This window comes from Callorhinus ursinus, unplaced genomic scaffold, assembly GCF_003265705.2.
Source record: "Callorhinus ursinus isolate GAN/ISIS: 27379988/994484 unplaced genomic scaffold, GSC_fseal_2.0 scaffold1, whole genome shotgun sequence".
In the NCBI taxonomy this organism is placed as follows: domain Eukaryota; kingdom Metazoa; phylum Chordata; class Mammalia; order Carnivora; family Otariidae; genus Callorhinus; species Callorhinus ursinus.
The window spans coordinates 84,651,642-84,670,356 of record NW_027397063.1 but is presented as its reverse complement, the minus strand read 5'-3'; the positions used below and the strand labels follow the sequence as shown (position 1 = coordinate 84,670,356).

At 38.8% G+C, this 18,715-nt stretch overlaps 1 protein-coding gene across 6 annotated transcripts in view; it reads right to left on the bottom strand.

Annotated features, from left to right (window-relative positions):
• Positions 1-18,715, bottom strand: part of TNIK (TRAF2 and NCK interacting kinase) — a 380,604-nt gene that overhangs the window by 120,427 nt on the left and 241,462 nt on the right. For all 6 annotated transcript variants that reach the window (XM_073897348.1, XM_073897355.1, XM_025878953.2 and 3 more), the window contains exons 5-7: positions 5,117-5,227; positions 2,638-2,728; positions 394-524 (exon numbers count right to left, since the gene is read on the bottom strand). In XM_073897348.1, the coding sequence (XP_073753449.1) occupies positions 394-524; positions 2,638-2,728; positions 5,117-5,227 (333 nt within the window). The remainder of the gene's footprint in view (positions 1-393; positions 525-2,637; positions 2,729-5,116; positions 5,228-18,715) is intronic.

Here is an 18,715-nt window from a genome sequence, read left to right as displayed (position 1 = left end):
TCAAAATAGAAATTTGTTATCTATTTTTAAGTTTTTATTTAAATGCCAGTTAGTTAACATATAGTGTAATATTAGTCTCAGGTGTATAATATAGTGACTCAACCCTTCCATAAGAAATCTATTTTCTAGTAAGAAACAAGAGTAAGTTCAAGAGAATATAGAAAACGGTTTCAACATTTTTTACGAAGAGGCAATCAGATAAAACGGGTGAATTCATGGAAAAGATTCTCACTTGAGTGTCTTATCATTTTAAATTCAAATAATGTTTTTCAGTTCTCCCTTTGGATTACATAAATCATAGGCCCAAAGGCACATGAGAATTCTCCCACTGCAAGACTCAGGATGAGACGTGAGTCAATGAAGACATATGAAGAGAAAATGAAGAAGTCATACCTTGAAATCGTATGTGGCGTCTGGGTTTTCGTCACAGGCAATGACTTCTGGTGCCATCCAGTAAGGGGTCCCGATGAAGGTATTTCTCCTGCCCACTGTTCGATCGAGCTGGGCACTGACGCCAAAGTCCACTATTTAAAAGAAGACAAATGAATAAAGTCTATGATCCTTATATGGTAATAAAACGAATGTGCATTTTTTTTTACTGTGGCAAAATAAATATACCACAAAATTTATAATTTTAATCATTTTTAAGTCTACAGTTCTGTGTCATTGAATACATTCACATTGTTGTGCAAGTATCACCACCATCCGACTCCAGAACATTTTCATCTTCCCAACCTGAAACTCTGTACTCATTTAAACAAAAACTCCCCATTCTCCCCTCTCCCCAGCCCCTGACAAGCACCATTCTACTTTCTGTCTCTATAAATCTGGACTACTACAGGTACCGGAGTCATACAGTATTTGTCTTTGTGTGACTGGCTTATTTCACTTAGCATAATGTCCTCAAGGGTCATCCATGTTGGAGCATGGGTCAGAATTTCCTAACTTTTTAAGGCTCAGTAATATTCCATTGTATGTAAGTGCCATGTTGTGTTTACCCACTCATCTGTTGATGGCCAACTTGGGTTCCTTCTTCCTTTTAGCTATTCTGAATGTCTATTTTTAAAGTGCATGTATAAATGGATAAAGTGTACCAATGAGGAAAGTCCAAAATGTTGTATTTGGTTAGGCCAAGGGTCCGTAGGGGCCAAACACAGGTGTTAAATCAAAAGCCCGCTTGTTTACCATAAAAGATAATACTTAGGGGATACAAAGAAAGTGGTTAAGAGCCAAGTTTCTAGAGTCAGACTGCCTAAGTTTGCATCCCAATTCTGCCACTTACTAGTGATGTGACCTGGGGCTAGCAGATCAACTTCCTTAAGCTTCAGTTTCCAAATTTGTAAAATGAGGGTGATGATATTTACATAGAGTTGCTGTGATGTAAGTGTTGTGTACAGGGCCTGACATAATATTCTCTCAACAAGTGACTGTTAATTAGTAATGAGTGACTATTCTGAGGATAGATTATCTAGGCAGTCCATACAAACATGTGTACACACACACACACACACACACACACACGTACACACACACACAAACGCCTCCCCTAAGTAATGTATGCTTTTGTTTTAAAAGGGAATATTCATGGGGCACCTGGGTGGCTCAGTCGTTAAGCGTCTGCCTTCGGCTCAGGTCATGATCCCAGGGTCCTGGGATCGAGCCCCGCATCGGGCTCCCTGCTCAGCGGGAAGCCTGCTTCTCCCTCTCCCACTCCCCCTGCTTGTGTTCCCTCTCTCGCTGTGTCTCTCTCTGTCAAATAAATAAAATCTTAAGAAAATAAATAAATAAAGGAATATTCATGAGATGAAAGTTTGGCCCCAAATGCTGAGAAAAAAATGGAAATTATATATTTTAACAAAAAGGCAAGAACAAATGTTTGGGATATAAACATAGGACGTATTTCAATCTCTTTGGAAATAAACAATCATATGGCCAATAACTCCTTTCTAGATGACAAACTGCATATCCTAGGGATAGCTGTCAATTCATGCTCTTACTCATAGACACCAAGCAGGTGGAGATTACAGAGCATGTGGAGATTCTCTACCTTATCTGGACAGTCCAGCACCAAGGAAAAGGGTTCCCTCACTGATAACTCCAGCAAATGGAAGTAGGATAACCAGCATGCATACAAAATTGAATACTGAACACCCCTTTTGTACAGGTGCCCTAGGTAATAATGAAGTTGATGTAAATATAACTTAAAACATAAGGGAACATAGCAGGGATTCATTATTTTAAATATGTCTAACTGTGGATATTTTCAGTAAAAATGGGTCATTCTGTTATAGCAGCAACAAAGTCAACAAATGGTAAGATATAGGAAACCATTTCAAGGTCAGTCACTTCTAATCTAAAGGGTTTTTGCTTAAGAAAACCTCAATTATTTCTACGTATTAAGCAAATGGTTCTGTCTGCCATGTTGTACACCAGTTCACTCCTCAGGTGCTTTTAGAAAATGTTTTGAAACAGACAAACATTTTTCTTTTCATTCTTTAGTACAATGACCTCCAAATTCGTAGTGACAAATTTACCTTCACTAAAAACAAAATAAAACAACAACAACAAAACCCACCAGATGTTGAAATAATCCTATCAATTCCTTCAATTCCTAGGCTCACTGGATTCTGTTCTTACCTAGTTTAACTTCGGCATTCTCAGTCAGCAAGACATTCTGCCCTTTAATATCTCGATGAATCACTTTATGCTGGTGGAGATGACTCAGCCCCTGGAGTAACAAAGAGTTGAGAAGGGTTAACGGGAACATAAGCCAAGACGCAAATAAATTGTTTGGGTTGTCAATGATCCAAAAAAGATGCAAACTCACCCAGAGATACCTTTTTTTTTTTTTTTGGTACTTTCACTATCATACTCAGGTCTTCCACGTGTGTATAGTGCGGTTCTAAACTAGGCAATTGATCAATGGCAACTGACATACAGAAGCAGTCTTTGCAACACATGCTGCTGTATTAAGTGAACTGCTTGCATATCAGCTGTGATCTCATGTAGCACAGACCCATGAGAACAAGGATGTGGTTCTGGCATGCACGAGTTTTAGCTAACAGTACTATGAAAAGTGAGGACTGCCTGCCTTTGCTCGTTTGTAACAGGAATATCTAGTCTCTGTACAGAAAACTAACCTGATTTAACTAAGTCCCCCACTCTTTTTTTTTAAGCAATATTTGAATTCAAGAGTTAAAAGTTGCTCACTAAATTCTACTCCTGAAACCAATACTGCATTCTATGTTAACTCACTTGAATTTAAATAAAAACTTAGAAGAAAAAAAATAGTTAAAAGTTACATTATATCGTATAATTTTAGTTAAGCACAATAAAGTATTTTTTCAGACCAGACAAGAAATTTCCCATTGCCTTTAGCCAATGTGGCTCACGTTAAAAAAAGAAAACAACAGTTTCTATTTCCTTTGTTGGCATCCATAACTATCATCTTTAGTGCTTTATGATATTTGTGACTTTGTGTTCATTGTATGAAACAATTATTTGGTGACATCCAAAACTGACTGTGTTCCATTTCTCCATGAATTACTCTCTCTTTGGCTTATTTGTGGTGTGAGTTCTGAAATCTATGGACTTGCTCTAAGGTAGTGATACGTTTCTCAAAGTATAACCTAAAAAAATCTCAAATTGGAGTCTTGAAGCAAATTATATTATGCTAACACTTGCTAATTAAGGTACTGTATACTCAAGTATGGTCATTTTGTTATTTATAATTTTCTATACTTTTAATTTTCCTCCATAATGAAAAAACCCTGGCATGGAAAGATGAAGTTGACACAAAAAGAAACAAAAATAATATCCAAATTATTTTGTTGAAAAAACTCAGCATAAGAATCTGGATGCCCAAAAAAGATCCATGTGTATATTCAGGAAGATCAGTAAACACAAACCATGTGAGAAATTGAACCACTGGTTTGGGTTTTAAAAAAATTACCTTTCCTCTCTAGTCAGTTCAGCTCAAGGTAGGCATCAAGCAGAGTAAAATGTATGGTTTTACAACATATTAACATCCCATGAATACTTAGAGGGACTGAAGATCCTCACACTCCTTCACTAGCAAAGCGGTTGGAAGCAGGTACAGGGCACATAAGTGAGCCAAACATTGTAGTTAATGATATCATATGATGCCTGGAGGGTTATCTCTGAAACTTCTTGTGATTGAATGTCCCTTCCAATGAGTCGCCTTATCTCAAATGCCAGTATCTTTCGAGAAAATGTATTGGAAGAAAGAAGAAAACACTGTTTTCACACATTCTAATCAGGTACTGAGAGACAGTCATCAGGTGAAACATCCTGCTGCTTTCAGAACCCCGGACAGCCCATGGCTGATGCCCAGGGTTCCCCATCCAAGGTTCCCCAGCAGAGCAGAAAGCTATATTGCAGAACCAGCCCTGGAGGCCCAACGTATTTTTGGCCCCACTGGGTGGTCTGGATGCCTAAATAACCCTTTGTGCTTTCTCTAAATGAGTGAAATTCTAAGTCAGAAATTCAAATGAAGTTTACACAAAAGCACCTCAACACTCAAAAATAAATGTCAGATTTGAAGGAAAGGAGCAACCATACCTCCTTGTTTCCTGCTCAAAGTTTGTCTTGTGTTCTGTATCAGAAATCTTTTTGCCCACCCCAAGCCATGGAGGTTTTTTCCTATGTTTGCTCTTAAGAGCTTTATTTTCTGAATCTTTTACATTTATATCTCTTACCGAGCTGGAATTAATTTTTAGATATGGCATAAAGCAGGTATCAAGTTTCTTGTTTTCCCATGACTCTTCAATTGACCAAGCACTATTTACTGATAAGAGCACCCTTTCCCCATGTCCTGCAGTGCTCCTTTTGCCATAAATCAGGTGTCCAGATGAAGTGGGTCTATTTCTGGACTCTTGATTCTGTTCCCCTGGCCATTTGTCTATCTTGTGACAATTCCACTCTGTCTTATTTACTTAGTAGCTTTATAATAAGTCTCAATAACTGGCAGCATAAATCCTCCAGCTCTATTCTTCTTCTTCAAGATTGCCTTGGCTATTCTTGGCCCTTTGCATTTCCATATAATGTTTGAAAACTCAGCTCAACACCTCCCAAGATACCCTGCATTGTCACTTACTCGTAAGATCTCCCTGCAGATGTATGCGATCCACTCCTCCTTCAAGGTGTTACCTTTTGTGTTCTTGATCAGGTCAGTGACAGAGCCAGCGCCACAAAACTCCATCACCAACTGGCAAAGGAAGCAAACATGCCATTATTATAATTATACTTCACAGCTTCCACTGGGCTGAGTTAAGAAAGCATAAGTCATTCCAGTTGGCTGTTTTAGAATACCATTCCTGTAAAGAAGAAGTGATCATAAGACAGTGTAGAAAACATAAACTCATATCTTAATTTCTTTCCAAAGTGATGGAAAAGAGAGATGATTTTTAATTTTCCAACCTGAAAGTTATAATTGGAAATTGAGGGAAATCCCCATATTCTAAGTATTTTTCAAAATGAGGGCAGCTAGGTGGTTCAGATGTAGTTGAGAATATCTCTGTGTTTTTGTCCAGCAATTGATCTCATATTTCCTACAAAAGTGGATCATTCCCCTGTCTGAAAGAACTATGGTGTTCTAGGCAATTTGACGTTAGGACAATAAAGTATACACTGTTCATGCTATTGGTTTGTAAGTGGCACTGTAAGTTGTCAAGAGTGGAGACTATCTGTTTTTAATTAACTTTCAGCAAATGTTCCCAGGAGGTTAGACACATCAAATAAATTCAATAAACAATAAGCCTTAATTTAGCACCTTTCATCCAAAAAGCTTCAAGTTCTCTATAAATATAAACTCATTACAGCACTCACCAACTTTATCAAATAGGCAGAATATAATCATCTCCCTTATTTAATGGAGAAATAGAGACTAGAAGAGGAAAAGCAATTCATCTGATTTTACATCCATATTCTAGGTTTAGGAAACACATTCATTTCCTTACTTTCTTCTTTTTCTTCAAAAAAAAAAAAGAAAGGTCTTCAACAAATGGCATCTTATTATTAAATACTTACATTTTTTCTTAATTATATGAAAAGAATTCAGAATAACTAGCAATCGATCTCTGACTAGACACTAGAAACAGAATTCAAACGGACCTATAATAAAATCACATTGATGGTTTTGACTTTGTCCAAATGTACATTCTTAACATCAACACCATGTATGCCTCGTAGATACTCAGTAAAACTCCTGACATGAGTTTCATGAATGAGTTTCCAATGCCTTTGCTGACTGGCCTTACGATTGCACAAAGGGTAGGGAAACCCTACCATCTTCTCCAGAGTACCCGTAGAAGTAAAGAGACCTCTCAGGAGGTTTTGTAAGGAAATTTGAGACGTGCCACAATAGACCACATTGCAACCCAGAAGAGTTGTAAAATTATACGTGATAGTCAGGAAGCTATCAAAGAACAAATATGGGTCATGTTAGAAAGAACGCAAGAGTCACCTTGAAGAGGTTCTCACTGGCCAAAGATGGGATGATTTGAGCATCAATAAGAATAAGAATTGCGATGGCTTGAAACACATTAAACTTACCTAAATGCATTAACAAACAGCCATCAAAAAGAATATACCCGGCATTGGCTTACTTTGAGACTGGTAAATAGAGTGAAAGAATCAAGAATTTATACTACATTCTTAGACAAGTTTTAGCACTGGATAGTTAAGTAATTAAAAGGGGCAAATCTTCTCTTTATAAAATGCAGTCATTCCATGTAATAAATGAAGAGGACATAATAGAATTAAAATATCACTATTTCATAGTCCCTGACAAACTAATGAATTTAAGCACTGATTATCAATGGCTGCTAGCATAAAAAACATAAGTGACCAGATAGTATTTGCCTCTCAATTATAATAAGAACATCACCTAAGAAGTAGCCTTGCCAAAAACAAACAACAAAAAACAAAACAAAAGAACCCTAGACTCTGATCAAGCGTTTAGTTCCAAACACCAGATTACAGAAAATTCAGAGGACTGAGGAACACATTACCTCATGGGGATACAATCGAGAAAACCTAGAACAGGAAACTCCACAGGACAAATGACCCATTTGCTTCAACAAATAAATTGCAAGAAGGAAAAAAGGAGATGGGGGAGATATCTATAGACTTAAAAACATTTGCAAGGGATGCAACTTATCTGGATATGAGTTTTTTTCCCAAAGCTCTTAAAATTTTTGAGGCAATTAAAGCTTTGAATACAGACTAGATATTTGATGATACTAAGGAAATATGAGGGTTTTTAAAAGTGTGATAATGGTACTGTAGTTATGTAAAAAAAGTTCTTATCTTTTAGTGAAACATGCTGAATGACTATGAATAAAATGACATGATGGTCTTTTCTATAAATGGTGCTGGGACAACTGGATATCCACATGTAAAAGAATAATGTTGAACCCTGACCTCACACCATACAAAAAATCATCTCAAAATGGATCAGAGACCTAAATATAAGAGCTAAAACTATAAAACTCTGAGGAGAGAACATAGGGGGAAATCTCCATGACCTTGGACTTAGCAATGGTTGCTTAGCTATGACAATTAAAGCACAGGCAACAAAAGAAAAACAGATAAGGTGGGTTACATTAAAATTAAAAACTTTTGTGCCTCAAACGATGCAACTGGGAGAATGAAAAGAAAACCAACTGAATGGGAAAAGTATTTGTAAATCATATATCCAGCAAGAGTCTAGTATCAGGAATATATAAAGGACACTTACAGATCAACAACAAACATATAAATAACATAATTTAAAAATGGGCAAAAGACTTGAATAGACATTTCTCCAAAGAAGATACACAAATAACCAACAATCACATGGACTGATGCCTAACATTAATAGTCATTAGGAAAAGTACAAATCAATGGGGTAACCAGGTGATGGGTATTAAGGAGGGCACATGATGTGATGAACACTGGGTGTTATAGGCAACTGATAAATTATTGAACACCACATCTGAAACTAATGATGTACCATATGTTGGCTAATTGAATTTAAATTAAAAAAAGTAAAGTGTAAATCAAAATTACAGTAAGGTACCACTTTATACCCACTAGGATTGTTAAAATTTTTTTTAAAAAAGGCAGAAAATAACAAACGTTGGCAAGGATGTGGAGAAATTGGAACCCTTGTACACTGCTGGGGGGAATGTAAAATGTTGCAGTCACACAGAGTTCGATGGTTCCACAACAAGTTAACATAGAATTGCATTATGACCTAGCAATTCCACTTGTAGGCATATACTCAAAAGAATTGAAAATAAGTATTCAAACAAAAACTTGCATCCAAATGTTCAAAACACCACTATTCACAATAGACAAAAGGTGGAAGTAACCAAAATGTCCACTATCAGATGAATAAACAGAATGTGGTATAGCCATATAACAGAGTATTATTCTGCTATGGAAAGGAATGACGTGCTGATGCCTGACACAACATGGTTGAATCTTGAAAACATTATACTCACTGAAAGAAGAACCAAAAAGGCTATGTATTGTATAAATCCATTTATATGAAATATAAAGCAGATGGGCGGTTGCCAGGCACTAGGGGGAGGGAGGAATGGTGCTGAATGGGTGCAGAGTTTCCTTTTGGGGTGATGAAAAATTCTGTAACTAGATAGTGATAACAGTTGCACAATACTATGTACCTAATGCCACTGAATCATATATTTTAAAATGGTTAATATGCTAAATGTTATGTTATATATATTTTATCAGAATTTAGAAAAAGTGAGAGGATGAGTAGAAGGGAAGAAGTGGGTGAGCATGTGTTTGGGGCAGGACTGGTCAATGACAAATGGTTGCTGGGGCTAGTGTGGGGCACATGGATGTCCATTATATTGTTCTCTTTACTATTGTGTATTTGAGGGATTCTCTATAACACAGAGTTAAAGAAAATCCCATTATGTAGCAAACCATGGTTCAATGGCAGCCGGGCAGACCAAAGGAACATCCTTGGGTAGAAAGAAAATATTTTCTCAAGTGAGCAAAATATGCTTGTGCCCCTTCTCAAATCCCATTTTGAAGAACACAGTGACCAGATCTCCTACGAATGCCTCCATTGCTTCTCTATCAGCTGGAGAATATGTCCCACCACTGAGCTCTATTAGGCCACATAATTATAGTTCCCGAGGAAAGCAGTGGAAGCCCAGTGGCTCCAGTCTTTTAAAATTAGATTGGACAAAATACTTTCAAATATTCAGTAGGAAACAATCCTGCTCTAGCCAGGCACTAATGTCAGTGATTTCTATAATTTGCTTCTCTATTCAGCTCCAGCTGAAGGCTGCTAAATTCTTTTCATCTCACTATGGAATGAAATGATTGATAAATTATGTAATGGGATTTAAAAAAAAAAAAAGAGAGAGAGAGAAAGAAAAGAAAGGAAGAAACCAGCATTTGCTAGCAACTGGTTCCTGCGGCTGCACAGCAACACTGATAATTACCGCCACCATGCAGCAGGGACCCTCCCTCACCACAAGTAACCTCATCACATTAATAAACAGAAACAGGGCTCAACATGCCAAGCCCAGCAGCGGTAAGTCAATAACTTCCCATCTCACAAGCAAGAAATAATGGATCATTAATATTCTCCCCAAAAGAAAGTTCTCAAAGAGTTGACACTGGGCCAACAATACTTGCTCACATTTACCGAGAATTTGCCATGTGCCAGGTGCTGGGCTCGGTGATTTGCAACTACTGTTTCATTAATTCTCCTTCCCCTCAATTCCCTTTTCCTTATTTACTTGGAAATGAAGCTTAGTTATGGTCTGCAGCCTTATCCAGAGTCTATGTAGCCATTAAGTAAGTAGAGCAGGGTTGAAAGCATGATGCTCTCTCAAGTACAAGCTATGTGACCATGGGCATGCGTGTTCTCTAACCACCCTGGGCTCAGCACCCCACCACCAGCACTATAAAATGCAAAATAAAATAAAATGTTTGATGCGAACATTAAGTGTGTCTATGAGTGTAAAACTGCTAGCAGCCCCAAATCTTAAACTATATTTATTACTTTTTATCTATTGTTCTGTTTGCACTTGAAAGAAAAAAAGCAACAAGGGAGAGTTTCCAACTTGAAAGAGGGTATCAATAGCTTCCCAAGATCCACTTCACTTGGATGGTGAAGAAATGGCTGACAGGTGCTTATATATTTTTTTAAAGATTTTATTTATTTATTTGGCAGAGAGAGACACAGTGAGAGAGGGAATATAAGCAGGGGGAGTGGGAGAGGGAGAAGCAGGCTTCCCGCCGAGCAAGGAGCCCGATGCGGGTCTCAATCCCAGGACCTTGGGATCATGACCTGAGCCAAAGGCAGACGCTTAACAACTGAGCCAACCAGGCGCCCCCGACAGGTGCTTATGAAGGGCATTGGGCACATGTGTTTCTAAAACCCCTATTAATAAAAGAGCACAAAGGACACATGTCCTTTTTTCAAGCTTGTATCTCATGGCAAGAAGAAACAGTGGTGCATTCCAGGACATTGGATCTTTTTATTTGGAAGGCTGAAAAGGTGGAGGGAGAGGTTTAGAAGGAATGGTACATTTGAAATGCTCACTCAACACTACCTAAACTACTGGGTCAGAAAACAGGGTACACCTACGTGTAACTTGGGAAGACAGAAGGATGGCTGGGTTGAAGGTGAGGACAGAACCAAGCTCATGCAGGACAGGGGTTGGACCTAGACTTAGAACCGGAACCGTTCCACTGAGGAGATATTTAAGAAACAGCACAGTAGGGGCGCCTGGGTGGCTCAGTCAGTTAAGCGTCATGATCCCAGGGTCCTGGGATGGAGCCCTGCAGCAGGCTCTCTGCTCAGAGAGGAGCCTGCTCCTCCCTCTCCCTCTGCCCCTTCTCCTGCTTGTTCTCTTTCTCTCTCTCTCTGTCTCTCTCTCAAATAAATAAATAAAATCTTTAAAAAAGAAAGGGAGAGAAAGAAACAGCACAGTGTAGTACAACCCAATTAAGAGGGAAAGGGTTGCTTGGACATGGTAGTTATTTCTATCTAAATTAAAGAGGTTAACTTAAAAACAAAGAGTTCCAACATATGTCACAACTTACGTGGTTGTTCATCATGTATTTTTGTCAGTTGTCTTCTACTTCTGACCAGCAAGATGTTTTTTCTCAGAAGTTGTGGGGGCAGGGGACAATATTTAAGCGAAAGGTCTTTGGTCTCAGCTGGGCCCAGAGGGAATTTCGGAAGCACTGTTTGAGCCAGCCCTAAGCTCACCTCCTCATCACCTCCTCATCGGGAGGCGCCTTCAGGATGGAGTCACCTGCCGTGGTCACTTCTAACCTGAGCTTTCCAACCCCAATCACCTCTGAAGAAATTTTAAAAAGGTTTATCCTTAGAGCCAGCTTAAGAAGCTTAGGACAATTTCTGGGGTCCCTACAGTATTTGCTTATCTGCTAGTTAACTGGTTTTAAGTTCCTGTAACAAGAAACGGGGCTTTATGATATTTTAAAACTGCAGGCGCTGGCCAAAAATACCTTGATTTGTTCCCCCCCTCCAATGTCATGAGCCAGTCAGTCCCCCATAGGAATAACTGACTACTAACGGATCCCTTCTCTTTTCTAGTAAAAGGAGGGGCAAGACACAGGGGGGAGGCAGAGGAGGGAGCAGGATGCCGAAGGTCCAAAGGTCTGTCTAAAACGAGAGAAGTTTGAACACAGCAGTTGAAGGGGCCCTCTAAGAAAAGGGTAGGAAAGATAACCATCCAAGAATTCACAGCTCTGCAAAGGATCAGCCTATTGACCTTGAAGGTCCAGAAACATCAGCAAGGCACAGGATATTTTTATCACGTGTGGCCAGGAATAGCCACAGATCTCATCTGCGTGATTTATGAAGGTGTAAACACAACCAGTACTTTGTTACAGAATGCTAACTTGCCAGAGGTAGTGTAAAGACCCACAGTATCAAATACGTGCGTATACAAGTATAACAATTGGTAGGCATACATATGAACACATTTATCACTTAAATCAACTTATGTAAAGGCAAGGTAAAACTGTTGGGAATTTCAAATTTGAAAAAGCAACCTAAACAATCCTTTGCATTCATTTTTAAACTAGCACGTATTTGAAAAAAAAAATTTCTTTGGCATCTACATTATATTTTTAGACTTGAAAAAAAGTGCTTGAACTATAAATTCTAATTTTCCAAAGGTAAAAAATTGAGTCCCAAGGACGTGAAGTGTCCCAAACTTTGTTGATATAGTTTCTGGATAACGAACAACTTTATACCTTGAGAATGACAATGGCAGTTGGAATATACGGAGCCAACTGTTTATTTTTAGCCACAAGAAACCACTGGAAAGGCTCAATGATCAGTGGTCACCATGTCTAAGGAGAAAGAGTCTGAGTCAGCATGCAGCATTCAAGGAATGAGGGAAGTTAGTTGCATCTTGTATTTGATTTCTGGTGCTCAAATTTCTCAGTATGTATGCAAGGTCTGCTGGAGAATTTTTCCTGTTAGGAGTAAATCATTACATGTCCATTCTGGCCAGGGACCCGCTCACAGAAACTAACCTTATTAAGGCTGTAAGAAATGTTTGACTCTGCTCGTCAGAATGTTACACCCAAAGAGAAGAACGTGGGGAGGGAACGGGAAAGCAAGCTTTCAGAGGAGTAAAAATAGGAGAAGAAAATAAAATACTAGCCTTAGAGGATTTATGATTAAACAACTTGAGAGTTGAGGATTTTGAGAAGCACAACTTAAATGGAACACAGACTTTAGCTCAGAATTCATCTAGAACAGGAATCAGAGGTTTGTGTAGCCCAATAGAAGAATAACTTTGGGCACACAGAAGTCTTCCTTCTGTTAAGGTGAAAAGCAGTCTAAGCACAATTCAAATGAAATTCACTGCAATCAAAGAAGAAATCATTTATACATTCTTGGCACAGAGTCACCCATCAATTCATAAAAATGGCTCTTTTAAAGCTGAACTCAGGTCCTACTGCAATGTATTAAATTAGGAATGGCTTTCACTCTGTACCTAAGTAGCATATTCTGTCTCTACAGGTCATGCAATAGGGCAGCTCTGAGTCTGGGAGCCTGTTTACAATCACTCCTCCTAATATTTTAGGCACGCCTTCTCTAATTACCAAAGTTAGCCTTTCAAAAATTTCTATTCACAAATAATAAGATTCAGTCACTTCTTCAGACAAATGACCTAGGTTCTACATATATGAAGAAGGGAGTTCTTTAGTTATGTAAGTGACAAATACTGATCAAGACAAGGGGAAAAAAGGAAAGAAAAGAAAAAGAAAGTCTCACTTCTGCTACATAGAACTCAAAAAAGAGAAATGTTATAAATTGTTCAAAAGAGTCAGCTACAGGTCACTTGAATTTTTAATAATGCTATCTGCAGCACCTCATATTTGTCTTAAAACAACCAAAAATGCAAGCGGGCCTGAGCTTTTGTCAGACAAGATGCCACAGCAAATGTAAACTACACTCGACCTTGGTTTGGGGACTGTGGCCAACATTACTGCAGATTCCAGAAAAGCTCTCTCATGGGTACACCTCAGTATCTCATTCCCAGATGACATTATGCAGGAGCTGGACAAGTAACGTCAATGCATGAAGTTGAGCGTGTGTGGAAGCCAACAGGGAGCACCGGGACCTCTGGTCCAAACTGGAGTAAGGCATGTGCTCTCCAAACAGCTATCACATCCTGCTGCTACTGGGGATTTCAGGCCCAGCATTTCCACATCATCCTGTTTTTCAAAACTTTTCAAGGTATCCAGACTTTTATGTGAAACTATTTGATTTTTTTCTAATGTTGGCATAATTAAAACACCACTGCTTATGTGAATCAAACTAAATACATTCACCTGGACAGTATTTAACCTCTGCGCTGCCAGTTTGAAAACCCAGACCTACTCTAACATTGCTTTTTTTTTTTAGATTTTTATTTATTTATTTGAGAGAGAGAGAATGAGCAGGGGGAGGGGCAGAGGCAGAGGGAGAAGCAGGTTCCCTGTTGAGCAGAGAGCCTGACGTGGGGCTCACTGAGGACTCTGGGATCATGATCTGAGCCGAAGGCAGACGCTTAACCAACTGAGCCACCCAGGTGCCCCTGCCATTTTTTTTTTCTTTAAGTTACCATTTTTATGAGGAAGAAACCAAATGTCAGAGATGCTGCCTCTGCCAATACTAGAACCCAGGTCTCTGGATTTCAGGTCAGGTTTCAGCCCATTGCTACAATGTTTGTCCCCAAAATGCATACCCCATAATTTGTTAACTCTTACCTCTGCAAGGCTACACTGTTGCAATCTAAAGAATGGCTTATCAAGACCTTGCAGTACAGTAATCTGCTGTCTTATGACCACCCTGCATTTCCAAAGCTAGTCAGAAATTTATTCTTTTTGTAAGATATTCTAGTCCTGTGATTGTGGTGGTATGAGAAGAGACAGCAAAATGTGTGTGATTTCGCTTTCTAATGTCAGAGAAATTGGTGTGCCCAATGGATGCTTCTTGTCCCTCACTCCCAGTGCCTGAATGGTATGCAGCAGAACGGAGAGTTGCTCCCCACCGAGGCGAGGTGGAATGAGATGGCAATGTCGTGTGACAGAGCTTGCTTGTTTCCAAGAGATCAGAATCTTTATTGAAAGAGCTCCCTTTTTTGATTTCCGGTTCTGGCCCTCAGCAGTTGATAAAGTAGAATTACTTAGCCATTATCAGAAGTAGTTGTATTTCCGCAAAGAGATGGTACTAAACAAGTTTATCTCTACAACAAGACGATAGAATTCGCACAGATTATAATTCAATCAGACACCTAAAACAGCACACGTATTGGCTGGTAGGCTATGTGCAAAACCTCCAGTCACAACAAAAGAAATAACTGGGGAATATTTCACGTAGTCTGAATACTGGGAATGAATGTTAGCAAGTGCTGCTTTGGGTGGCTACAGGTTATGTCTCTATATAATTCACAGTAACATTTTTATATGCATGTAATCTTAACAGGATGCTATTAGTCCAAAGAGTCAACTATCTGTGACCTTTGCAATTGTTTGCTAAAACATTCCTGGAAGGTTTAATGTACTCTTCAAAGCATATTTCCTAGACTTTGCATCAGTCTTATTAGTAACTAACTGGTCCTGCTACACTCTTTGAAAACTGGGGAACTGAGGAATGAAGAAGGTTAAAGGTGAAGTCAAAATAATTGAAACCCAAAGCCTCAATCCTATTTGGAATACCAAATTTTGGTATTAGAACTATTTCTCACAACTTAAAAAAAGAAAAGTGTAGAACTCAGGAGCTCGATTCTTGCATCGGTCAGCCTGGGGTTAGCTAATACACTGGCTTTATCCCCCACCAGCTGGGAGACCCTGGGCAGATTTCTTAACTTCTCTGAGCCAAATTTCCTTATCTGTAAAGTGGGAATAATGATAATATCTAATTTGTAGAGTGGTTGTAAAGATCTAATGAAATAATATGACAAGGCAAAAAAAAAAAACCCACAATACTTGGCATGTGATAAGCAAGCAATAAATATCACCTGCTATTGTTATTATTAACAGGGAATGGCTCAAATTCAGTGAGTCAGAGGCCTTGGAATAACTACACACTATCATATTCTACAATCAGGTTCCCACCAATATTGTAATCTAGTATTAATTTCCTACTTATTATGTTTCGATTCTGCCTTTACTTTTCCAAGTTCCCCCTTAGTTTGTTGTCAAATAGAAAGAGCACAACTAGAAAAAGAAGATGCTCTTGCCCTCAGGAGCATTTCACGGCTTCGTATTCTCATCTCCAGTGACACAGAAGCTAACGGACGATTAGGGACATGGGCATGGACACAACAGTCCTCTGCAGGAGCACCAACAGATAAATGCTAGGTCCTGTGTCTTCCAAGCAGAATGTGGGGCCTGTAATATTTAACTGCAGATGGGAAAATGGAATGTGAAGGCCTGGGTCCTCCCATGGGGCCTGGGTTTGGGAGGGATCACTACTTGCAGATCTCCCTTTGCCAGCTTCAGGAAGGGGATTAGCTTGCTAAAACAGTCTCCTAACTGGCCTCCTTGCTTCTGCTCTGGCCTCCATCTGGTCTAATCTCAACCGAGCAATGAGAGGGACCCCTTACCTATGTGGATCAGTTTCCATCCCTCCATGTTCAAAACCCTCCAGTGGCCCTTCACCTCACTCAGAGTAAAAGCTGACATTTTTCCCATGGTCTGTAAGACTCTGCACGATCTGGTCGCACGTCTCCCCATATTTCTGGTCACACTGCTCCCATTGTTATTCTTGGAAAACAACAGGCTTGGAATGCCCTTCTTCGAGTTATCTACAATGGGGCTTCCCCTGGTTGCAGCCCTATTAACCTCGCCCTGCTCTACGAGGCACTGATCAGCTTCCAGCATCCTCTGCAGTTTTCTTACTAATTATGGTTATTGTCTGTGGTCTGTAGTAGGAATGTAAGCTACAGGTAAGTAGGGGCTTTTTTCAGTTTTGTTCACTGATATAGCTTAAGTGCCCAGGAGAGTGCCATGTGCCTAGCAAGAGCTTGATATGTATTTGTTGGATGAATGAATGGATCGATGGTGAATGAATAAGTGAATATATACACATGCAGATTCTCGAGTCCCAGCAACCACAGCTGTCTTCACGGGAGGAGCAACTGGCCAGGAGAACTGGTGGGCAGCAACTGGTTCCCAAGAGTACAAAACCTCCTGTTCCACACCATGCAGTTGCGAATAGGCATGCTGCTTTCTCCCAGTGCCAATTGGAAAACGGACTGTAGGTTTCACTTATTTAAAAAAACAAAACAACAACAACAAAAAACAAAAAAAAACTTCCAGTGCCTTTCACAGAACTTCAGGCCAAGCTAAATTGTCACAATTCAGGATGCCTGTATTCTGGCTCTGCATTCATCCATTAATGAGCTTTGAGGTCCTGGGAAAGTCAATTAACTTCATGGGAACCCAGCAAAATAAAAGACAACTAATTTTCTTTCCAACTTAAAAAATCACAGCATTAGGAAAAGGGTAAAAACCAGTCAATCCCTGCTTGACCACTCTTCTCTTTTCTTCAGCCAATGATTTCCAAATAAATACCCAGATTTTAACAACTCATTCTCACAAGAAAACCAACGACCCGATCTGGCCCATCTCACAAAAGAAATGATATTAATAGTTGGGTGTAACTCAGCTTGTATTCCCGCAGGTGATTCCTGGAGGTGGTGGTTCCAAAGCTACATTAGTGCTTTCTTTTAATTGGAAACCATGCCCCTGACCAAACCAACCACCTCTCTCCAGATAGCACTAGAATAGCTATCATTGTCCACTTCTTATCTGCTGAAGCTTATGGCAATATGGGGTCATTGTTAAAAAGCTAGATTCTTGATGACATAGAAGTCCTTTAGGAACACAGAGATATTCCAATTTGCGTCCTCTCATCATTTCTGTTGAACCTATAGGTCACAGATAAAATGAGCTCTACAGGTACCTGTAGCAATCTGCTTTGTACCAACAATATTAGCAACGAAGTTTGTGGGAATGATAATCACTTTCCTTTACAGACCAACTATTTTGTCAGCATCATCTGCCCAGCACCTCCCTAGCACTGAGGACACTGAGATGCATACAACACAATCTTTGTACTCAGAGAGCTATCCATGAGGAGCAAAGACAGCCCCATAAAAAGCAATTAAAAAAAGAAGGAACAGAAGTGGCTCTGATATTCAAGTTAAGAGAAAGTTTAGAAGAAAAAAAAGCAGACATAAAAAAGAAAAAAGTTTCAAAAATCAAATTCCTGAAATGACTACCCAGATACAAATATCTTCAACTCCATTGGTATATATTATTCTAGACATCCCCACCATTTATATATAGAGATGGATAGATACATTTTTTTCTTTTTCTTTCTTTTTTTGACAAAAATGAAAATGTGCTTTATCTAATCTAAACCCCATTATAATAGTTAATTGTTTACCCATTGTAAATATAAATCTACAGCATTTTAACCAGCTGATGTTTCCTTCTATAGTGTCCTTTAATGGATTTACTTTAAGCAATTCCTTATTGGTTAACTTCTGCATACATCTTTATGTAGTTACACAAATATTTATTTATATATGTGTGTGTGTGTGTGAGAGAGAGACAGAGAGAGAGAGACAGAGAGAGAGCATGTTTATCCATATGTATTCCAATTGCCCTTGAGTAAAGATAGAGTACAAACCTCCAACCTTCATTTCCATAAGCAGTGGGTGTGAGTGTCCATTCTGGGTAAATCATTTAAAAAAAATCTTTGCCAATCTACAAGTTAAGGAATGGTATTTAATTTTTGTTTTCTTTTGCATTTATGTTGTTGGTATGATTCTATTTTAAGAACATCTTTACAGGTAATTGATATTTCTTACTTTTTTAATCGTCTTGTTCTTAACTCAATCTTTCTCTTAGTTTCATATTTTACTATTGATTTATAAAAACTCCCCATCTCTAAAGGCTACTAAATTCTTTCTCATCATATACCAAATGGATATTTTTTCCTAAATCAGTTGTTTATCAGTTGTTTTGTTTATTATGGTTTTTTTGTAATGGGAAATGTTAAGAAATGTATACAGGCAAGTTCATCAAAATTCTGTTTTGTGGATATGCTCTTGCATATACGCCCTCATATCTTTCTTTAGTATTATGTGGTTACATCTATTTTCTCCTACTACTTTTACAT